The sequence below is a fragment of the Anastrepha obliqua genome, chromosome 1, assembly GCF_027943255.1.
Source record: "Anastrepha obliqua isolate idAnaObli1 chromosome 1, idAnaObli1_1.0, whole genome shotgun sequence".
NCBI lineage: Eukaryota > Metazoa > Arthropoda > Insecta > Diptera > Tephritidae > Anastrepha > Anastrepha obliqua.
In genome coordinates this window covers 70,372,101-70,396,561 of record NC_072892.1, presented here as the reverse complement: position 1 = coordinate 70,396,561, position 24,461 = coordinate 70,372,101, and the positions used below count along the sequence as shown (strand labels likewise).

The window sequence follows — 24,461 nt, the reverse complement described above, 5'->3', positions numbered from 1 at the left end:
ATCATCGTTGAGGGTCTCATCGGATAACTCTTCATCCGGAAGTTGAACATTATAAAACAAGCAAATGTTGTGCAAAGCTGCACACACATTAATAACTTGTGTTGCTTTTTTTGGAGAATAGTGAAGAGCTCTTGGCTCGGGTGCACTGCTGCAACTGGTTTTCTGTACTGGACAGAAGGTTCATAAACGCCTCTTTAGATAATCTAAAGTTCTTTAAAAAACTGTAAGGAAATTTCTGTAATATTAAGTTCGTCAACGCATTTTGAAAATACTAAACTTACTCAGTGGAAGCCATTTCAAGGGGGTTGGATGCGCCCCTCAGCTGTTTTCTACATCTAGCTAGTTCCACTAATCTTTCATCGACCGATGAATCGTCGAACCACAACTCCGTTGTACTCATTTTCACAAAAAATACTTTTTTTAACTTTTAAAATTGTTGTTAGCAAAGAATTTCAACACAATCGGTTTTTCTTTTATTTTGATTTGCTGTATCAGCTGAGAAAAAATTATCTATTGTAAATGCGTCGAGCGATCGAAATTCACAATAGTCCTATTCTTCAACGAATGAGCACCATAATACCAAATTAAAATTCGTTCGATTAGCACTTTCGACTACAGTCGAAGATCGAATGTTGCTCATAATAAGGGCCAATATAAATCTTTCAGTCAGTGAGCATGCCCGTTTGTCATTTAGGAGACTTTTATATTATACCCTTACAATAAGGACTTCGCCTGGTGTAGTAATGCCTTTACGTGTTTTCGAGCCATCTGTATATCAGCATTTGGGGTTTCCTTTCGAAAGTAAGGGTACTTTAGTTTGCTTTATCATCCAGTTCGATCCTGATCAAATTAAATAATCTTAGTGCTAGCATTTCGGGTAGTTGGGCAAGTGGGAGATGCATCCTCAACGGTTCCATATTCTTGGATGAGCTGACTTTGCCTAAACATTCACTTGTCATATTAAAGAGGGTGCGATTAGCAGATTGCTGAGAAACTATATGAAGTGATGTCAGCTCGGTTCTCGATGGCTTCGCAACCGCTCCGTATAATAATTATTAGAATTCTTGGGCTACAATACCAGAATTTTCCTGCTAAACGTTGAACATCATGGGGCCCTATCTGCTTTGGACAAGGTTGCATTAGCTTCAGGTTCGCCGGGTCGTTCCGGTTACGTACAATCGACTACCGTGGGAACGTAGAAATAAAAGCCTTCGATGTCATTATCGTACAATCGGCAGCATAGGAGACCAATGAAAGTCCCTCTGGTGGTTGGAGGGGCTTCGCAAGGGTGAAAGGACACCACCCTGCGGAACATCTTGCCTTATCCTCCTCTATTTTGAGTTTTGATCTCGAAAAATGACTGCCGACCACCACTTAAATAGTTCTCCGACCACCTTTGTTTGTTTGTTAACAGTAATAGTAGCCCCGCCAGTGTCGGGCATATCACCGGTCGTCTTCGTCTAGCTCATCTAGGGGTAGGCCCAGGAAACATGCTGTTTCGACGGGATGGGTCCAGAGGGAGAGGGGTTTTAGATGAGTCGGTTTTAGGGGGCATGTGAAAAGGTGGTTAGTGTCGTGCAGGGTGGCTTCACATGCCGGACATACGTTTGGTATGTCGAGGTCGATTCTGGATAAGTAGGAGTTTAACCTGCTACAATATCCAGAATGTATGTAATTGTGCCAGTGTTATACGTGTCTCACGAGGAAGCTGGAGCTTTTCATCTGCTGTAAGTGGTGGTTGGACTCCGATTACGGCATTCACAGGACGGGTGCTTAAGAAGGTGGTGACGGTCTCCCGGTGAATGTCGTTAATTGACTGTCTAAACACAGTCAGGACCAATAGATTTCGGTCAGTTTTGTCCTGGATTTCGTCAGCGTAATCTAAGAGATGTTTCCTGACGTGCCTGGGAGGCGGCTCAGGCGCAAGCAGGTGTCTGCAGGGGTGAAACCTGCGGTAACATCCCAGTAGGAACTGCTTGCTGAGCAGTTTGTTATGCTCCATTACTGGAAGCATTTGTGTAGGTGTTGAACCGGGGACATCAGGAAGCAACCGGTCGCTGTCCGAATGGCAGTATTTTGGCATGTCTGTAGCTTTGTCCACTGCGTGTCACTAGTTCCAGGCGACAAGACAGGCGCTGCATAGTTTAGAACCGGCCGACCAATTGCCTTAAATGTCGATAGCAACAGTTCTTTGTCTTTGCCCCAAGTGCTGCCGGCAAGCGATTTGAGGACCTTGTTGCGGTTTTGGACTTTAGTGGCAATTGCAGTTGTGTGCGCTGAGAAGAAGAGCAAACTGTCAAAGGTTGCACTCAAAATTTTGGGGTTGTTTACCATCGGAATTGGTGTGTCGTCGACTTTTGCCTTAAGGAACAGTTTGACCTCCTTTGTCCAGGTAGTAAAGAGGTTCGCCGTGGATTTAGTGGGGGAAAGTTGGAGATTCCTCGCAGTGAAAAAGGGAGAAAGGTCGGTGAGGTAGTTGTTCACTTTGGAAAACAGGCCATCGATGTCATTGCCCGATGCTATTATCGTACAGTCATCAGCGTATGAGACCAGGGAAACTCCCGCTGGTGGTTGGGGGAGCTTTGAGATGTAGAAGTTGAACAGTAAGGGAGAAAGGACACCACCCTGCGGTACATCTTGCTTTATCTTTCTCTGCTTTGATGTTTGAAAAATCACTGACGAGTGACGACCGCTCAGGTAGTTTGCGGACCACCTCTTCAGCCCTGGCGGAAGGATCGACTGTATAAAGCCATCTAGTAGCGTGGAGTGGCTCACTGTGTCGAAAGCCTTCTTCAGGTCCAACGGTAATAGGACAGTCCTCTCGCAGGGGCGGTTTTGGTTAATACCGCATTTTATCTGGGTGTTTATGGCGGTGAGCACTGTGGTGGTGCTGTGCACTCGGCGGTATCCATGCTGATGTGTGGTTGTGGTCAGATATCTCGTCTAGAGTAGGGGTTGGGGGTCCTCAAGAGTATTCACTATTGGGGAATGCAGAGTTATCGGGCTAAATACTCCCTTGGTTTGCGGCTTTCCAGATTTCAGTAGTGGGACCATTCTCCCTGCTTTCCACTTATCTTGTTTGATGGCCACCTGAACCTCATCAATAGAGTAACTGACGGAAGTAACTGACTGTCACGCTCATTTGCTGAAACGACTACTTCGGCTCCACTATCCTGGTTGATTGTGCAGAATGTCAAATCGTGGGATACGGTACACTAGACAGGACTAGTTTACTGGGGCAGCAGCCCTTGGTCGGGAAAAATCCGAGTCATTCCGGTAACGTAGAACCGGCTGCTATGGGAATGTATCCGCTCGAATCGTCTATCTGCTAGCCAAAAGCCTGGTGAGCGCACGAAGTTCAGAGTATATCCAGCTATTCCTTAACATTCTAAGGTTCTGTCCCTGCGGTCGATGCCTTCATCGATGCGACGATGCGGCACACTGTGGAGCACTATTGACTCGTTCGCGATCTTGTCTGTGCACGTTGTAGCCCTCTCTGGTTAATTGGAAAGAACTAGCTTGCAGTTTGTAGGAGGGAGTTGGGGTTGTGTGCTGATTAGTTGCGTCAACACATTATTTGAGGAGGAAGCTGTAAGAGCGCGAGATGGCAGGAGTAAAACGTGGCCACATAGTGCTCTCCCTATCCGTCTTAAGGCCTAAGCAGGTCTTAAGAAGGTACCACCCGTCGCTCCGGTTGCATCTAACCGCTGTTGAGTTAGGGCGGAGTTGTTTTTAGCAAATGCACCAGAAATATATTTCTGGTCCAGGTTTGGGCTCAATTCCAGCCCTGAAAAGAAATTTCTGAGCAGTCTTGTCTACAGTGCACTAGGACTAGCTTAAAGGGAGGCAGCCCGAGTCCTTTCGGTAACGTAAAACCGGCTGTCATGGGAATGGTATTGTCAACAACAATACCGAGCAAACAAGAATGATAGAGAAATAGACAAGGCGCATTCATTAGAGGTGGTGGCACTAGACCAACAACAATGTTTTGTACATTTGATTGTCATGGCGAAGTATTAGAAAAAAATGAATTCGCCATGTTTCATTCTGTTCTGACAGCCACATGGACGCAGGATAAGCTGATTTACCAACACCACCTTTAATAGATTCGCCTTGGAAACAGATTACGCCTTCCAAATTCGTCATGTTGTAAGATCAGATGAATAAACAAGTAAAAGGAACTGGAATTACTTGTTTGTGAAGAAGAAGAATAGTCAAAAGCAATGGAAACAATACTTTCTTGCCATGGCGTTTTCGGCACAATTGCGTTCTTAACTGAATTTGGAGGCTTTATATTAATTCGTGCTTTCACAATTTAACACACGGCAATTCGTTTGCATGAGTTTGATTAGTTTAAATCTCACAAATCATAATACTACCAAGCCATTCACTGAATTTTCACAAACACGTAATTTTTCCTACTTTTGTTTGTTTTGTTCGTTTATTATGTATTGCAAACTGAGCTGACGTCAGACTTGTCAAAATCGCGAAAAATAAAGTAACTATTTTTTAATGGCACCACCTGAAATCCTCTATTCGCCTTGCCGAGCGAATGAGATACCAAAACAATAATATGAATTCCCTTTGCATCAGATGGTGAGACAGAACTTGCCAGAAAATACGAGTTGCCAAATTTAGAAGTTACGATAGTTATTAAGCCAGTAAGAATGATGGAATAACCATTGCGCTTTCCGAATTCGCCGTGGCTTAAGAGCGGATGACTAAAGAAGCAAAAGGAAGGGGAATTACTTGTTTTTAAATCCGTATAAAATCGCAAAAGACATTTGTTCAGGACGTAAGGATTATATTCCAAAAGAAGCGTTTTTAATGCAGATGTAACGATTTTATAACTTTAAGATATGCTATTATCAATAAAGTTCATGATATTTATTGTTTTTTTTTAATATGTTCTTTATAATTTATGTGTTTAATAAATCTGCACATTTAACTTTTGCGCGCAATATGGCACTCCACTAATTTTTCTGTTATCTTAATTTCACTTTTCGAAACGTTTCCTAAAAGGGAAATTTAAGCCACCTGATAAGTTTGACAGTTCTCTCCGAGTTGTCATTGCGAAATTTGATAATTGGTGCGACTATTTCACCGTTGTGGTTTTATTGAAAGTATTTATAATTTATTTTTCCATTTAAAATAAACACTAATTGGTGTAAAATTGTTTTAAAAATTTTAATTTAAGGCTGTGAAATTCGTGTGTATAAAAGTTAATAATTCGCAAAGCTCAAGTAATGAGGAAAAGAGCACTTTCGTTGCTGGGTGCTCCACGCGTTGCTCCTTCGTCTAATCCCAATTATAATACGCTTCTCAGTTCGCAATAACCATTTCCATTGCGGTTCGTGTCCGCGTCGCTTTTAAAGCGTTTCGTTGTAAACGAGTGTCCCCTGTCTTTATTTCTGTGCACCGACAGAGTTGTTTACGCAGTCGACGTTTAGTTTTATCATTTGTGGTCGCCGCGGCTTCTCGCCATATAATATGGGCATTTATAACGCTTCGAAAGTAATTAGGAAGTGTCGCAAATCATTACTTCATCTCATCATGATTACCTCCATTGTTGCTGTAGTTGGAAATGCTGATACTGAAAGCCAAGAATTTATAGATGATCCTATTGATCGACAATTGAATCACCGTACTGCTGCTATACCCTACTGTGACGAAGATAACACAGATCGTACGATAGGACGAAGGTAAGCGAATGCGTTATATGCATTTGTGTAATTGCTTGCATGATATCTGTAAGTGCGACAAGGGGTTAGGGTTACATTATACACCACAGTTTCTAAATTGTTCTCGAAATTTCTATGCTAATTGCGGCAGTAATGAAGGTGTTTAGGCAAGGTTATAGACGCGCTAAATGGTTGAAGCGTTCTACTTTTCGGGGTTTAAATTTAACTTTACATTGCCATTTCAGCTAGGACTCCTTTCGATTGACCGTTCGCTTGCTTTGCGAGAAATATTATGAATTTTCCAATGAAACTAACAGGAGATGTTGATTTAGTGCTTATTTTGCTAAAACTATTTGTCTTTTGACTTCACCAAATTTTGATTCACTAAGTGCACTTATCATTAATTTAATAATTATTAAAACTGTGTGACATATACACACGTTTCTAACACTTTTTTTTTATATATACCATAAATTAACAATTCAAATTGCATTTTCAAGTTGCAAACTCCAAATATGCCATCCAAATTAACAATAACTAAAAAGGATCCCTGAAATGGAGTGCTGCCAGAAGCGTGATTTTTATTCCGAATTTTTACCATCAGCACTTTGTTTCTGTTAAATAAAACATATATCGCTCATTTACTTCAATAGTGTCATAACTCAAAAAACAAAATTTTTCAGGAGAGCAATTTATAGATTTCAGCTTTCTTTTGTGGGTTAAATAAAAGCTAAAGTCGCACATTTTCTATGCAAACTAGTGATATGTCATATGTAGTATACATTATAGAAGAAAATTCGACCGAAATGAGCGATTTGCAACTTTTTCTTGAACAAAAACTTTTCTGCTCTGAATTATGTCATTCTTTCTGAAAAAATATAGAAATTTCTCCGTCATAAAGTAAATGTGTCATTATTGTTGAGAAATAAAATACAATATTTTTACATTTAGACATTTTATTTTCGAAGTTTTTTAACTAAAACATAAATTAAATAGAAAAATTCATAGCATTAAAACATATTTTTATATGAACTTCATTTTCAGTTTTTAAAAATGATACTAATAATAAGTACAGGAAAATACAGGGAAAATTTAATCACAAATTGCTATAAAATTCTTGATAAAAACGTGGAATCAAGTTATTTTTAATTAATTCGTTGATATCTTCTCTTTTATTATTAGGAATTCCGATTTTGGAGTGGTAGGCTTTTTGTACAATAAATCAATCGATGTGCTATGTTTCTTCTTCGATTTGATTATAGTGGCTTCTCTGAACTTCCCCTCAGCGTACATATCGTCCCCTTAGTATAACAATAGCCTATGTGCTCATAGGCTATTATTTTTTTATTGAATTTTTGGATTCTCCATCGTCGATTTTATATGTGGTCAAAATTTTATCAAATTCTAGTTCCACAAAGTGGGTCAAAACGTCAGTCAAAAAATAATAAATATTTACAGACATAACGAGATTTGAGTGAGAGCTACTTTCGACAAAAAGTTTGAAATTCATTTTCTCAAAACATCAAAAAATTTATAGGCTATTTTAATACTAAGGGGACGATATGATGTTTTGAAAAGCACAGAGTTGGGTGACTGTCGTTGAACCTTCAAGATTTTCACTTCAGAGAGTTTAATTTCTCCCATATTCAATGGACCCATGTCTTTAGAGAGTAATTTGATGTCAAAGAAGTCTCCATAAGACATTTCTTGCACTAAGAATGGGTGGCCTGTTTTCTTTGCTGATCGAATTATAGTAATGAATGAGTCAGTGCTGTATACTGGACCACTTTTAAGGATTCGTTTAGTTGCTCTCTCAATAAGGGAATGTGCTGAGTCACCTTCGTTTTGGGTATGGCCTTTGATGAGGTACTTGTGGGTGATGGACTTTATACCCAAGTAGCGAACGGCGTATAAATACAAGGCAACCATGAACTTGTTTTTCTGTTGTCCAGCACAATTATCGGAATAAAATATTATTTCATCTTCATCAGTCTTTGCCAAACTTTTAATGTATTCAAAAACGCAAGAGTTTTGTTTTGCTACTGGCGTGCATAATTCTAGATCTGGAGAATCTTCCTCGAAACAGTTATCATAAATTTGGCTGTTTACCGCGGTCGGATATGGCGGGTTATCTTCATCATTGCTGTAGACAGTATCTCTGGAATCGTTAACGACATTTCCAAGTAAGCTAAAAAAGTCGAAATTCGCCATTTATTATCAGCAATAGCGTATCATTTTGCGTTATTAAAAGGTGTTTTACATTATAGCGGATACAATTTTCGTAAATAATGACATATTTTTTATTAAAACAAAATCGCTATTTCTACAGAGCCCATTTTTTCACGAAAAAAACGTCACAAAACAAAATATCGAATTACGCAATTAATTTGTTTTCAACAACAACGTCACATATTGTATTGCGCAAATTATGAGGAACTAACATTTTTCAGCAGTACAGTCACAACGCGAAATAATATAGTTTACATGAAAATTAGCAACACGAAAAATATAACTATCTTTTCACATAAATCGCTGTAATTCAAAATATATCGTTTTTTCGGAAAAACTAATAATCTTTACACGACGACGACTGAAGTTAAACTGAAATGTGTCGATGACGTTGTAAAAAAATAACGCGTCATAACAAGTGAAACAACGGCACATTTTCATCTCACGCGCTCAATTTTCTACTAATCACAAAGAGTTTTTTATACAATATATTGAGCACATTTTTTTCGTATTTAACTAAAAAATCTTGTTTTTTGAGTTATGACACTGTTGAAGTAAATGAGCGATATGTATATAGGTATATATATACATATCAAATATTAATAATACAGTGAAAATTTGGAATAAAAAATCGCGGCGCTATTTTTTTAAATAAAACATATATGTATATGGTATATGTATGTATATGTATCAAATATTAATAAATTAGTAAAAATTTGGGATTAAAACTCGCGCGATTTTTTTATTCCAAATTTTCGCCTGCGCCGCTGTTTTTCTTTTTTTTTTAACTAAAACATTATATATTAAATATTAATGAAGTATGTTTTTTTTTTTTGTACAAATACAAATCTGTAACTCAAAATGCATACAATCGAACACACTTTACTTAAAATCAAGCATTAATATATATATGTGTATAAATATCCATAAAAATACCTATATATAATATATATATTCCCGATAGGTCGACATGCATTTTTAATTTTTTAAAAACCGCACTATTTCAAAACCGCATAAAAAAAAACCGCAAAAAACAGAATCTACTGTATATACATATATATGTATATATGTATATATATGCATAGACGCATATAATATAGAAATAAACTATAAAATTTTGTCTTTTTATTCATTTATTATCTTCTAAAATGTTTTATATTGTTTATTTATAAGATGCCTGGCAGCACTTCTGCTCTTGAAATAACGAAAATAGGAGAATTCTTGGTCAATTTTACAAACTTTAAAATCAAATAACTTAAAAACTATAACCCCGCGAAAGAAAATAAAATACCCCATCTGCCCCCCCTTATAACCTTATTTTTAAAAATTCATGGTCAACCATATGGAAATTTTCCCTTTCAAAGTCATTGTGTGGACGTTATGAAGCTCGGATCGTTGTTTTTTTAGCCATTCTTGGATCACTCGAGTTTTATGAGGCGGTGCCGAGACCTGTTGAAACGTCATGGTCTGTCACCGAAATGTTCGTCTGCCCACAACTTCAAAGAAACCTCCAGAATACTTTCCCGATAATATTACGCATTTTTCTTGACGCCAGGCTGGACGAAAACGATTGGAGAGCGCTTATCTGCGATTAGAACGGCCCAAACCGTTACTTGTGGCGGGTGCTGCCTCCTGGTGGCCAATCGATGACTCCAATTCTCGTATGAACGAGCGGTGAAATAAACCCGAACCGCTTCCGGCCAAGCGAAGCAACTCCTTCGTTCTCTCAAGTCTGACTTGTTGCTGCTTGGTGTGAGATTATGCGCCTTTTGGATCTTGTAAAGCTTGACTTTGAGACCATTTTTTAGTATGCAGCGGATGCTACGGTCAGATATTTTCTGTTCTTTCGCCATTTGATTGACATTTCGTCGGGGATTTCGCTCAAGTCGCTTCTTCACTTTTTGAATCATTTCACGTGACGTTACAGTCTTTTGATGACCACCTCCATGACGTTTCACGATGCTACCAGTATCATTGTAACGAGTAATGGTGCGGCAAACAAAAACTTTATTTACTTTAAGGTGTTTCAGCTCACGAACAATCGCTGGTTGTAATTTTCCAGCCAAATATAATGCAATCACACTATTATGTATGTGGGCCCGTGCCCGTGCATCAGCTGTGCGAGTGGTCTGAAGTTGGTTATACTTAGATCAATATCTGGTAAGAGTATAAAATATTCTCCATATATTTGACGAATACTGCTGAAGTTTTAGTTCTTGCCCAGATTTAAATCTTTATATTTGACGAATACTGCTGAAGTTTTAGTTCTTGCCCAGATTTAAATCTGGGTTGTTCCGATCACTGTCGATGTGAACGCTGCTGCGAGATTAATAAAATGGTCTTATGTCATGAAAAATTCCTTGAGTAACATGGTGCAAGTCTGAAACATAATAAATTCATAGGTATGTACAGACATATATAAATATATCAGAAACTTTATTCCGCCACGTTCTATACACATATGTAAGTTATATCAAGTAATATATTGTGACTGGTGCACCGTGAGTTTGAGGTGCAGATTATCGCTCTGACAAGTGTTATAGAAAATTTATACTGCTATAAGGAAAAACTTGAAAACGACTAAATCAAATTGTAAAATATTTTCAATATAGGTATATCGAAAATAAATATCAACAATCACCACCTAAAAATCAGTTGTAAGACCGATTGCGTCAAGCACTTTTATCGATATTAAAAATGCTCTGTTAGAAATATTAGGTATATTTCAAAACACGAAAATAATTGTATCCGATAATCAAAAAGTAATAAAAATTATTTTTCAATTGAGCAGTTTTTTTATCTTTGGTGAGTTTGAACAAAAAAAAGCAAATGATTCCAAAAATATCGGCAATTCCCACTAGCGGTGATGTTCTCGAGCAGCAAGCAAATGAAATATTGAATATCTTACAGTTGTTAAAATAAATAAATATCATAATTGCTGCGTACACTTCTGTTAGATGTTTAGTCGGGCTCCTCCTGCTATTTGTGTTGCGCGTTTTGTTGTTGTTCCACAAATGAAGGGACCTACAGTTTTAAACCGAATCCAAACTTCAAATGAAATACACCCGGAGGTTTAGTAGAAAAAACTTTCTATCCTTTTGGTGTTTCATGCACGGAGATTCGCAGTCCACAATAGTACTCACGCACCAATTTCATTAGGCTACGGTGGTCGCTATTCAATAACTCGTAATAATAAAATTGTCAAGCTAGAAGCCAACCAAGCTATGTGCAAAATCACTACTTAATCAAATACCCTAACAATAATATTAATTTATTTATTTTTAAAACATCGACCTTGCCAACTATCCAAGAGGTGAAGGAAGAAGTGTTGATTCTCAATGATACAACTACAACAATAACTGACAAAAAAATTTTAAAGGTAACTCGTCTAATAATGTTTGAATACACAATACAAATAAATACCACAAAATATGAAATAAGTTCCGAATTTATCCATGCGGAGCCTCATCCACCAAAAATATTGTCATTGAATTTCTTGTACAATCACAAGAAGCTTTCTTGTCCATATTTACATAGAGTTCACATCCAAAATACCGTCCACATAAATGGTATGAGGGTATAGTTATCTATCCGAAAGACCATAGTATGGACCTAAGCTCCCATTATTATTTTAGCAAAGATATCTGGTCTAATTTCTTGAATTAAAGAGATAATAAAGAAGCATAGCCGCATAGCAAATCGATATTGTAAGTAATCACACCATGGAATAGCTGGACAACAACTTTCCCACTTAAATAGTAAGGCTGTACTTGTGCGTGACAATAACAACGGCAACAATATGAGCAGTATTTTCCGGCTGAGGTTAGCGGTTGGCTTCTATTATAAAAATTAGAGTAGAAATAATGGTAATTAAATAGTATACATCCCGGGGCCAAAATCTGCCAAAATTTTGATGTGGGTACCAATCAACGCGTTTTTGACCCAGTATCAATATTCTTAAAACGGGACGTAATACCAGACATTATTTTCCATTTTTTTTTCCGCGCCCATTTTGTGTTTACATTTTAGTTATTAAAATAGTGATATAATTAACAATATTTTGCAGATTTTGATAAAAATTTGAAGAATAAGAAAAAAATTTGAATAAATAGAATTTCAATTGGTGTAAAACGCCGATTTGGTGCGTTGCAGAATGAATAATTAGTGTAATAACTTTTGCACGGTTTAAAAAAAATACGCTCCATTTTATTAATTATTATTATTACTATTGGAGCCGAAACGCGTCGATTGCTACCCATATGGACATTTTTGATAAATTTTGGCACCCGATCTGTAAACTAGATAATTACCGAAATGATTGAGAGAGAAAAAAGACGTTCGTGCAAATAAATCATAACGTTATTATTTTATATAAATTCACAAGTAACGTCAGTGACGCCGGTGGTGGCATTAAATATGCTACGTAACGTCAGTGTTTTCAGCCGTTTTTTGTTTTTAACATTTTGTTTGGTTCATGTTCATTCTACTTATTTTTTCTCATTCGTCCCTTTAGAGGCTTGCTTCTTTCCAAACGTTTTGATGAGTGCATGCTATATAAATATATACGTATATGGCTCAAACGTATATAATTATATATACATATGTACATATATATGTGGCATCTGCGCTCTGTTCACAAACATTTGATTTCAAGCTGATGTGGTCGTTTGCAATTTGAAGGCATACAAGAGCTACAGAGAGCGTGCAATAGGTATTTGTTTGAAGAGCGTTAGTGGTATATTTATGTGTATGGAGGATAGCAGTGCTCATGAGATCGTCATGACAACGAACGATGTGGTGAGTTTTAGCGTTTTTATGTTGCTGGAAAAAGGATGAAATTTTGGCGCGCTTTTGTTTGTTTGGGCAGAAAGGGCATTAAGCGGCTAATAACAGATGATGCAATGTAGAATGGCCCTGAGCGTTTTTATTTTGTGCCCACTAATTCATCACACATATGCAAGATTGTGTGCGCCTACAAATACGAGAACTTAAATATTAAAAATGTAGTCGTAAAGGCATATAATAATAGTTGTGGCTAGATAACACTAGTAGTTATTAAAAGTCTTATATTTTTGCAAGCTTAAATCTTGTCTATGAGTCATAGGCTAGTATACTACTATGTAAACAAAAATAAACGTGTTAAAGCATATATAGGACTCGAATTGCACGAATGCCGTTGGAATAAAGAAACAGTTTATTTATTATCTTAACACATTGACGCCCGGGAACGAGATTTCTCGTTTTGGTGATAAGCATAATTCCATAAAAATAACAATAAACAATTTATTGATTGTGAAAGTAGTTGTGAAAGTGATTTAGAAAAAATTTCCCACAAAAGTATGTCATGTTTGCAAATCACAAAATAAAAGAAGCGAAACATGATAGGTATATCTGTAATTTTTGTAAAGTACTATTACACGAAATTAACTGTTTTACAAAGATACACTAAAATTTTTTTAGAAATTCTATGACTACATAAAAAAAGATTTCTTCAAATATATATGTATATTAATTTAAAAAAGTTATCTAAGTCTTATTACACATCTAAAGTAATTTTCAGGTCTAAAATAACCGGTATTGTAGTAAATGGTAGCAGAACATTAGGGGCAGCAATGTGTAGTTTTAAGGCATACAGTCTCGGAACCCCGAGCAGTTTTTAAAACCCCAGAATTCATCGATTTAAGTACTAAACTATATACAATTTGTCTTTGATTTGAAGATGTTTAGAAATGAATACTCGTAGTGGGAGTTATATGCACAGTACACATAATGGACTGCTTCATGAGGGCTGCATGCACTGCTTCATCTGTAATGGATAAAAGAGAGACTGCAGTGAAAGGCGTTCATGGAACGAAAGTTAAAAAAGTTGCTAAATGTGCGCTTGTGAGCATATTATGATATATTTAAGTATATACCTAGCAAAGACAGAGTGTAGGCCATTCTATTTCAAACACAACAGGGATCCGTTGTTCATCTAGGTTGACGTTTGCTAATTATTATTACTTTAATACACTAGTTCATTTGTTTTCGCGTTACGGTAGACGAAATTAATCGAATTAAAAAAAAAAACACTCAAAAGTGACGAGCAATTCAATACTTATTGCAATATATACAGTGACTCACAGCTTATTTGATGCAGGTAATACTTTTTAGTAAAAAAGGAAATGACTTGATGTTTATTAAATTTAATAAAAAAAATGTATATGACTTGTAATGAGATATGTGTGTACTGTTTACCCATGACGGAAAGAATAATGAGATGGCGCCTGTCGTGGTACCGTTACTTTGCTCTCAGCGAATTTGATAATGAGTGACGTCGTATTAGCACCAGTATGGCCAGATTATCTTTTTCGTAACTTGATTTAGCATTTTTTTATAATTTAGTCCCGAAGTTTTAGTTCTTTGTTCATGACATTTTTCTAATCTGTTCTAATTAAAACTAAATGTTTATAGTTTTGTAAAATATACATTTTTTAATAATTAGTTCAATAATTCACTCAGTTTTATTTAGCTTTACTTTTTTCATCATTTGGTCGCATTCCCCCCGAATGGGTTATTGTTGATGTTCTTCTCATTTCAGCAGTCAAATCTCTCTCTTTGGCTACTGCAGTGTTGCTTAGCTTTGGATATAAAAACGCACTAAAATGCCCATTTCAAGAAAATAAAATACCAAATTTTTATTGAATTACTTAAAGAATTTTGTGTGCGTGACAAAATGTCTTTAAAATGTGCGTTTTTTTTAATAAATGTGTTATGGTTATGTACAATTTAGTTTATGCATTTTTTTGTTAAGAGAAACTCTTTTGTTAAGAGAACGACTTTTTTGCTATATATGAGGATATGTAACACGATAAGATACTCTTTTTGTAAAAATGTCGTTATAGTTTCTTCAGTATTTCTCTAAAATCTTCTCAGAGTGACCTTTTTAACCTTTATTTGTTTCATAATTAAAAATAAGAAACAAACACCAAACTTAAAAATTTTTACATTTTGATGTAAGTATAAAAAAGCACTAAATTTATTGCGAAGAGCAAATGGTTGGCAACACCGTTTGTCCGAGAGACGAAATGTTTTCACCATATCGGGAATTAAATGGGGAGACTTGTGCCCAAACAAGTAACCTAATCTAATGTAAATATAGTTCGAAAATAGTTTATTGAAATTTCCAGGAATCAAAATGAATATCAAAAATATAAAATGGATCAATATAAAATATACAAGTATTTTCCATTTTTGCATTTTAGACTCTTGTATATAACCACACTGGATGGTCGTTTGACAGCGCTTGATGTTGGTAAAGGTGGTAAATTACGTTGGAGTGTATCCACAGGTCCCGGACCGCTGATATCATCAAGCATCCACCGCCTTGAGTTGACAAATAATGGACAATTTGTGCGTATGATACCATCACTAAGTGGTGGTATATACAAATTTGATGGCGAATCCATTGATCCCATACCAATTACCACCGAAAATTTGCTCAGTTCATCAGCTAAATTCTCTGATGATCTGGTAATTTCGGGTGGCAAAGAGACACGTACTTACGGCGTGTCCGTGCGCACTGGTAAACTGTTGTACGAGTGTTCCATGCATGGCTGTATCAATTCAACGGATGGCAGGGAGTCTATACATGGTGAAGATATGAATGGAAATAGTGTCGGTGGTAAAGCGAAACTGGAACATGACCCAATGATTGATGATGTGATTGTGGTACGACGACAGACGCAAACTGTAAGAGCTGTGGAATCACGAACCGGTGTTGAACGTTGGAATTTTAGTGTTGGCCAGCATGAGCTGAATATAATTAAATCGGCCGAATGTCACGATCGTCCTTACAGTGACATGGATATGGCTATGTTGGATTTGGATATAAGAGTAGTAGTGCCGGAGGGAGTTATCTGTGCGTTCAGCAAATCCAATCCAGATGCAATGCTGTGGAAATATAAGGTAAGGCGGAAATAATGGAAGAGGTTAAGTGAAAAAAATATAAAAAAATCTGTTGTGAATTTTTATTTGAAATAGTTGCAAGCAGTATAAAATTTGTGCAGAATTATATAGTTGGAAGTTGTTTGTATGTTTACAGAGGTTCGTAATTATCTATAACACTATGTACGGTTTTTTATTATATCGAAACCATGGATAGGTTTTAATATTGTTGTTGTTGTAGCAGCAATACTAAACCCTGCCAGTGTAGTGTATATCACCGGTCGTCTAAGTTGGGTCCAGAGGAAAAGCGGTGTTAGATGAGTGGGTTTGATGGGGCATGTGAAAAGGTGGTTAGTATCGTGCGGGGTACCTTCACATGCTTGACATACGTTTGGCATGTCGGGGTCAATTCTAGATAAGTAGGAGTTTAACCTGCTACAATATCCAGAACGTAGTTCTTGGTATTGCTGCTATAAAAACAACAACAACTTATTTGTGAATTTTGAAGTTACCTTTTTCTTCTTCTGAAGTATCGATATTAATTGAACAGTCTTTTTAAAATTTAATTACAATTCTTTCAGTTTGATCATCCCATCGTAAGTGGTTGGAAAATTAGTGCTGACGACGAGCTGGAAATGATCGATATGTTCAGCTCAGCTCAGTGGATGTGGGATCACGAAGAGAACATATTTGATGCACCCATACATTCTATTAGCCCTTCGATTTACTTGGGCATGTACGATAAACAGTTGTATATTCAGGTATTTGATTATACTTTCTTCTGCTTTCAATATATATTACTACGATTTATATATATCTCAGGAATCTGTTACTTTGCGCCGCGAGATCGACGACCAGTCCAATTTGTATGCACACCTGACAACTGACTCTACCATGTCGCTAATACCTTGGCGTCCCATACCAGCCAGCAGCAATTCTTTAACGCTACTTCGGAATAATAAAGCCATAACATCCGGAAATGAGTCGAAAGAATCGTCGACTGTACCTACTATACTTCCGAATTTCAACGATGCTGTAGAGGATGTAGAGGGCAATGAATTAGTGCCCTACGCGGAGGATAAATTTGCTATGTCCGCACAATCAGTGCTAAACGCCTCGGAATATGTGAACGGAAATGGTTTCTATTTGTATTCGCGCGAAGATATGCAAAAAGAAGATGAAGCACATTGTGGAATTGATGAGGAAGAGAAGGAGGATGTAGAAAATAGTGATGACAATGTTTTCAAAACTGATGTAACGGGCACCAATCGCTCGGTTAGCGATGATTTGGGCTTTAGTCTCGACGATATCGATGCGCCAATTAAGGTAGTGATCCTATCACTATGGTTTTGGTGGAAGGAAGTGGTGGTGATCGCACTGACTACAGCAGTATTAGTGAATCTATTTATTGGACAACGCCAGCGCCGAGAGGTTTTGGTGATTGAGCGCCATGTACCCGTATCATCTGCCTATGAGGCGACTGAACAGTCAACAGTTGCCTTATTGGGACCCGCAAACGTTGCGGTTAACGCAAATGGTCATGGACTGTCCAACGTTAATCGATCACTTTCAGAGTCCACCTCATGCTCGAGCGATAACTTCAATTCACGATTCCTGAGTGACTTCGAATTGTCGCGCTGTTTGGGACGCGGTGGCTTTGGTGTTGTTTTTGAAGCAAAGAACAAATTGGATGATTGTAAATACGCTGTAAAGCGTATAACTTTGCCTAATAAGAAAGAATCACGCGAACGTGTTATGCGGGAAGTTAAAACATTAGCTAACTGCGAACACCAGAACATTGTGCGCTACTTCCAGGTTAGTTTCGTTTGCTAATAATATTTTCCGAAAGATACTTCAAAATGAACTATTCTCTCACAGGCTTGGGTTGAAACACCACCGCCAGGCTGGCAGGAAGAGGAAGATAGTAAGTGGCTGGCTCATGAAATGTCAATGTCGATTCAAATTGAAACGCCCGATGGTACCACATTGCCCACCTTTGATAATGCGTCATCTGTTCAAAACCCACCGAGACGTCAGCTGCAAGTTGAGCGCAAGCGTCAACTATTATCTTGGATGTCTAGCTTGAATAATACCGATTGTGGCTCTGATCGCGAGGAACATGGTTGCATTGACGAAGATGAGGATGACGATTCGTGCATTGTGTTCCGTTCAGAGTCACAATCGCTGGCGTTAAAGGGCCGAGGTGAAAGTGAAAGTGACAGCGACAGCGACAGCGATAGCGAGAAGGAAGGAGGGAATATAAATGGCACTACGAAGAAAGACAAACAAGAAAATGCCAAGCGAACGCATACAAATTCCATTTCCATTGATATTCATTCTAATTCATTTGATTATAGTTTGCAAAAGAACGGCAAGAATATCGATTATTCTCAATTGTCTGATTCGTTTCAAATTGAATTTGTGCGCTCAGCAAACGGTGACGAAACGCACGGTAGTAGTGGCTGCCAGACAAATGGCGATATATGGGCTTCCAAAGATGCTGAACAGTCGTTGAATGGTAATAACTATAAGATAAATTCCAAGTCAAAACAACGCCCACAATCCAAGGAGCGCGGTAATGTTGCCATAAATATTGACGGTAGCAATAGTTGTAAGTCACTATTGCCAGCTGCTGCTTTGTTGCAGACCACACCGAAAATGCAGCAAAACAAAGTATACTTGTACATACAAATGCAGTTGTGTCGAAAGGAAAGTTTGCGCGAATGGTTACGTGAAAATCGGTGTGAGGTCCGTCAAAGCCAAATCGCTAGCATTTTTCATCAAATCGTTGATGCGGTCGACTACGTGCATTTTAAGGGGCTCATACATCGCGATCTCAAGCCCAGTAATATTTTTTTCTCCCAAGATGGCCAAATTAAAATTGGTGACTTTGGTCTCGTCACTGATATGTCCGACATACCAAATATGGTAACAAAGTGCGGCGATAAAACTGGATTGCCTTCGTGTGGGCGGCATACACAACAGGTCGGCACTCATCTGTACATGTCGCCAGAGCAATTGCGTGGGCAACACTATGATTTCAAAGTCGATATTTACTCGCTGGGGCTGATTTTCTTTGAGTTGCTCGTGTTCTTTGGCACCGAAATGGAACGTATTAAAACACTGCGTAATCTCCGAGATGGCAACTATCCGCTCGATTTTCCGCAAAGTTTCCCTAAAGAGCATGAACTGCTTAAGTTGATGCTGTCCAAGCTACCCGCCGAGCGACCAACGACGCCAGAGCTCAAATTAAAGTTGATCGATATACTGAAGTGGCCGGACTTCACTGTGGGCGATGGAGATCCTGTGTCAGTAGTAGCTGCGGCTGTTCGGCGCTATAGCCGAAGTTACACATTGAGTAGTAGTGAAGCGTGAATATTATGTGACCAACGCATTTTGTTTGCTTTTAATCGCAGATGTCATACATATTTTAATTATCTGTCTAGTTAAGTAATTTCTAAGTTAATTTTAATTGGTAGTAATACGCAAAATATATATCGATTTACAAAACTAGCAAACAACTGCATTGAAATTGAAGTTTTAAAGTAAAATTATGAAATTCGAAATTGCAGACCGACTTAAAGAAATAATATTGTATTTTAGTAGAGAGGCTAAACTGTTTAATTTTGGAAATATTAGCGCCTACTTTGTTCAATACCTTGTAAACTAAGGTAGATATTAGTTTTTTGTGAATACGCGAAAATATGTGTAGTTGAGCTGTTTAAATGTGTAGTTAGATATTGTAGGCTCGTGAACGATACGCTAATGCATTTTACATTTATAAAAATTAAATGAACAGTAGCACTTTATCCATCCACAAACGTATACTTCAAAATTATAAGTATTACTTTTGTAATGAATATATTCCCCTTATGGATATGCAATTTATCCAGATAGTGTGGAGGTTAAAGCTGCACCAACTTATTTAAGAATTCAGTAATTCATCTACAAAAACATTTTTTTTTCATTTATTTGTGTATTTTTAGTTCTTGCGGCAACATTTTTAATCTGTTTTGACTTTCGCCTAGTGGTGAAATATTAATTTAAGCATATTCCTATTTAGGTGAAGTACTTTCACTCAACAAGGAATAATAATGAATAAACGCATGATTTCAAATTTGAAACACTTGGTTTTGGTCTCTAACAAATTTCACAGTAATCACCGAAAAATCATTCTGTAATGCTCTGGTTAAAAACCCACTGTGGCCATTAAATACCAAACGATATAAAAGGTTTTTTTCTAATAGTACACACCCGACCATGGTGTTATGCGCTTAAAACGGAAGCATACACCCCTCGCTGTAAATATGCCGTACGGTGGGTATCAGGAGATATCCCGTTGTTGTTGTAACATCGTAGTATGCGAGTAACATCATAATCATTCCCTAAAAACGTTGGGTGTCGTCAGAGCTGTAGACATTCCGTCGCTGTCGTGGGTTCAGTTTATTGGCAGGCCTGTAGCTAGCATAGTTTATAACCGGTTAGCGACTTAAGGACCTTGTTGCGGTTGTAGACTTTTGTGGTGTTCGCGGTAGTATTCTTCAAGAGGGAGCGCAAACTATCGAAAGATACACTAAATAACTTACGGATTGTTTAGTGTCGGAATTGGTGCGTCTACGACTTTTTCTCTACTTGGAGTTTGACATTCTGCGTCCAGGTGGGGAAAAGGTTCTCTAATGTAGTTCTCAATACATTTCAACCAACTTGTAATAATTATAGCTGTAAACGAAAACCAATATAATAATAGAATGTAAATAAATATTCGGATGGGAGGGCACTGATAGATAGCATACAGTTGCTGAGTCAAAGGCTAATACTCTAATAAATTAATTAAATAATCACTTTTAAACGAATTACGAAAACATTTGTATGCTAATATACTTAAGTGATATTGATGTGAATGTTCATAAATAGTTCCCACTATTTCATTACAACACTTTAAGGTCAAGTGCATTTGGCCAAGTTCAAGAGCAGTCAGTTGATACCGTTTGATTTCCTTTTTGCTTTAGAAGTGATTCAATGATAGAAATTAAACCAGACCACAATTGTTTGTATAATAAAAAAATCTTATCAGTTTATAATAATTTTTTTTTGCACAACAAAAACAAATAATTTTGCGACTAGGCGAAAATTACACTTTCTATATTTTTGCTAAAATCAGTTCGAATTGGGAAAGCATTGCGGTCTCGTCGGAAGATGAATGAAAAGTGCCCGCGCAAAATTCTCGTTCTACTTTGTCTATTTTTAACACAACAACTTGGCCAATGCCACACCACGAGCGAAACGGCGAAAGTGCGCACGGGTCGCCTGGTATCGCGTCTTTATCGTCGACAACTTACCGATATGCTTAATATACTCGACGGGGATATCGATCCGTGTGAAGATTTCTTTACGCACGCCTGCGGTGACTATGCCAAAGCAATGCGTGGTGAATTGCGATCGAGTGAAGAAGCGAATGTGGATGGCAATACCGCATCAAATACAGTATCACCATTTTTATATAACTACGAGGATCGTATGAATTTCTTTGAAAGCAGGAGGACAAATTTTGCCACACCTTCTGGTCAACTGCTTGGCGCCCTCTACGCTTCTTGCAAGAAACGTAATCGGTCGCCACTTACTCAGTGGCGTCGCATGTTGCGAGAAATTTCCTTACTCGCAGAGAACGCGCGTCTCTATCTGGAATGGCCGTTGCTGCGACATGAGTGGGAAGACTTGGAAGCACAGCATTTTTACTTAGATTGGATGCAGTTGGCCGCAGATTTGGCAGCACATGGTGTGTTCAATTTTTTACATATCTTCTTCGCTGAGGGCACAATTTTTATAGCGCCAGTGAGCACGCAGGATATACGTTGTGAATCGCTATATGAATGGCAAGTACAATTGCTGCCCTTCCGACGTAAACGTAGCAAGCAAGCGTTGCAGGTGATTGCCAGTGAGCTGCATACATTTTGTCGTGAGCTGATTGGTAAACTACCTCTTGACCCTGAATTGCATGCTGAAAATTATACTCGCAACGAGAGCCAGGAAGATGCCTTTGATTTGTTCTCTTACAACGTGCTTGGCAAATACCTGCAAATGCTTTTCGAACGCCTTCGGTTTAGTCATAAAGAGGTGACGGAGGCGCGTGTAATATTAATCGAAGAAGCGCGTTTGCGTGATATTGTTGCACTCGTACGCTCCACACATCCAAGTGTACTTTTTAATTTCGTCTTATGGCAAGTTTATGCAACACTCCGGTATGAAGATTGCTTCATGCTCACTGAAGAGTTTGAGGAATTACTTTTGTCAGAATACTGGAATTGGGATGTATTTAATGAGCATTTCACTCGCAAAGTTGCCTTGGCCACTTATCTTTATCACACCACACGCTTTCAGGACCGACGACGTGCGGTGCTCTTGGGTGAACAGTGGGATCGTTTTTTGTATGTGAAGTTACAACGCAGTGATTTCAATTTGCCGCGGCTATTAGCCACCTATGCTAAAACTAGCTTAGATCCGGCCAACCTTACAGTTATTTATGAGGCTGATAAATTGGTTGAAGGGGATTTCTATGGAAATTTACTCGCTTTGCGTCGCCTGCAGCTAAGAAACACATTCTATACTGCCTTCATTGATCGGGAGGATTACAATCATCCCATCTACTTTTTGCGTCATTTTCTTCATTTCACCATTTTGACAATGCAACGTCCACTTTTTCACTACTTCGCCACCCTTGGTTTCGATTTGTGGCACAAACCAGATTTGCTCTACAGTTCAGATGGTTACTATACGGCTTTGGATTGTCTGGAACATCAATCGTTGTTAAATTTTGACGATACGGCTATGCTTCAAGTGCTGGATGAATCACAAGTCACTGAGACTTTTCGATTTTACCGTGCCTTCATTGAATCCTTGAAGGATTATGAATTCTGGTTGGAGGGTGAGTCTTTTGCATTCGCAGAGCAGTATGCGCTGGAATATTTTGGTTTGACTTCAAAGCGGATTCTATTCTATGCTGTGGCACAATTGCATTGTGGACGAAATGATGTATGGTATGGGTTGTTGATCAATCGGAGCTTCATGAATATGCCCCAGTTCGAAGCGGCCTTCGAGTGCGATGCGGAGGTACATATGAATCCGCAGGTCAAGTGTATGATCAATCACTGTGAATGAGGAGCGATATGTAGATCTAGTAAAGAGGCGTTAACCGCTACATAAAAAAATTAGCTGAATATATTAAGAATAAAATTAATGTATAAATAATAAGGGATGTGTTGTTTGTGTGGATGAAAACAGTGCAGCGAAAAATCCTCATGATACGAGTGCTCACAAATCTAAAAGTAAATTATCGATTTTGAGGTTTTAGTCCTTGACTTAAATGAAATTGTGAAGTTTTAAAGAATGCCGAAAGCCAAAAACTGTTAAAAATAGAATAATAAACCCTTCTTATTCATATTTTATACATATCGCTTACCATACATATTTTCAAATATCACTGTACGATAGTACCAAAGGCGACGGAACTGGTCTGCATCTTAATAAATATTTAGGGTAACATAAAGAACATCAGGAAGATAGATAGTACATTCTTGATCCCGATTTAAAACCACAAATGATTGCCATACAGTAATAGCAAGTGCACTACTACTGTGTAGGGCCATCCATAGAAACTCCGAGCTTGGGGCTAAAAAAGTGTGGACTCTGCTTCCACACAAACTTTCTCTCTAATATTTCAGAAGTCGTCCCGACAAGTAATTTTAAGGAATAAGTAAAATGTGAGATAAACTTACCTTTGACTTTGGTTTGCGTTATTATGCCATTTTCATATTCTGAGGCTCACATTCCGCTAACATTTGTTCCGCATTCAGAGCGATGGCATATATCGGAGGAGTTGGACAGTCACTGGAAATGAAGCATGGATATTTCAGTATAACTCCCAAATCCGTTGAAAAAGGCAGTTGTGGGTACACAGATTGGAAAGAGCTCAACAAAAGCGAGGAGGTCCAAGTCGAGACTGGAGGACGTGTTGATTGTCATTTTTAACATGTTCCTGCCGGGCAGAGAGTATATCTCTATTGGTGCGTTGGAGTGGCTGCGGGTCCGCATTTTCGTGTGCGGCCCGAACTCGCCGAGAAAGAGTGGATCTTGTAGCTTGACAAAGCGCTGACTCATTCCGCGTTCATTTTGCATGATTTTTTGGAGAAAAGATTATTCCAACATTGTAGAACCCACTCAGCCCGATATCGTCCCATACGACTTTTTGTTAGTCCATAAGATGAAGTCGCACCTGAAGAGAACTCATCGCTAGGAACTCGCCAGCCCTGAAGCTCTACTTTATGGGCAGTTAGATCGATGGAAAAATAAAATTTTAGCTGATTGAACTTCCACATCCTCTTCACACAGACAAAATGGGTTATGTCAACAGGGAAAAGGTTAAGTAATAAGCTATTTAAGTAAGTGGTTGAATGGCCAAGGTTAAGTTAAAATCGAGTATGAAGTGAAGTAAGCCCCCCTCAATCACAAATATCGTCAGATTGTTCTCACTAGCGGACGGTGTCTCGTGTGTTTTCTTCATAAATGGTATATGGAATGGTGCGCCACTCTGCTGTAAATACAAATTTGTGTAATCCTAAACTGTTCCTC

At 38.0% G+C, this 24,461-nt stretch overlaps 2 protein-coding genes across 2 annotated transcripts; both read left to right on the top strand.

The window, feature by feature from the left end:
* The first annotated feature begins 5,097 nt into the window (after positions 1-5,097).
* On the top strand, positions 5,098-19,960 carry LOC129245528 (eukaryotic translation initiation factor 2-alpha kinase). The gene is made up of 5 exons (XM_054883736.1): positions 5,098-5,702; positions 15,155-15,857; positions 16,418-16,597; positions 16,659-17,651; positions 17,715-19,960. Exons 1-5 carry the CDS (start codon positions 5,491-5,493, stop codon positions 19,209-19,211), a joined length of 3,585 nt encoding a protein of 1,194 aa, XP_054739711.1. The 5' UTR covers positions 5,098-5,490; the 3' UTR covers positions 19,212-19,960.
* A 1,052-nt stretch (positions 19,961-21,012) lies between these two features.
* Positions 21,013-23,353, top strand: LOC129235378 (uncharacterized). The gene has a single exon (XM_054869191.1). It carries the CDS (start codon positions 21,033-21,035, stop codon positions 22,989-22,991), a length of 1,959 nt encoding a protein of 652 aa, XP_054725166.1. The 5' UTR covers positions 21,013-21,032; the 3' UTR covers positions 22,992-23,353.
* Positions 23,354-24,461: the final 1,108 nt, after the last annotated feature.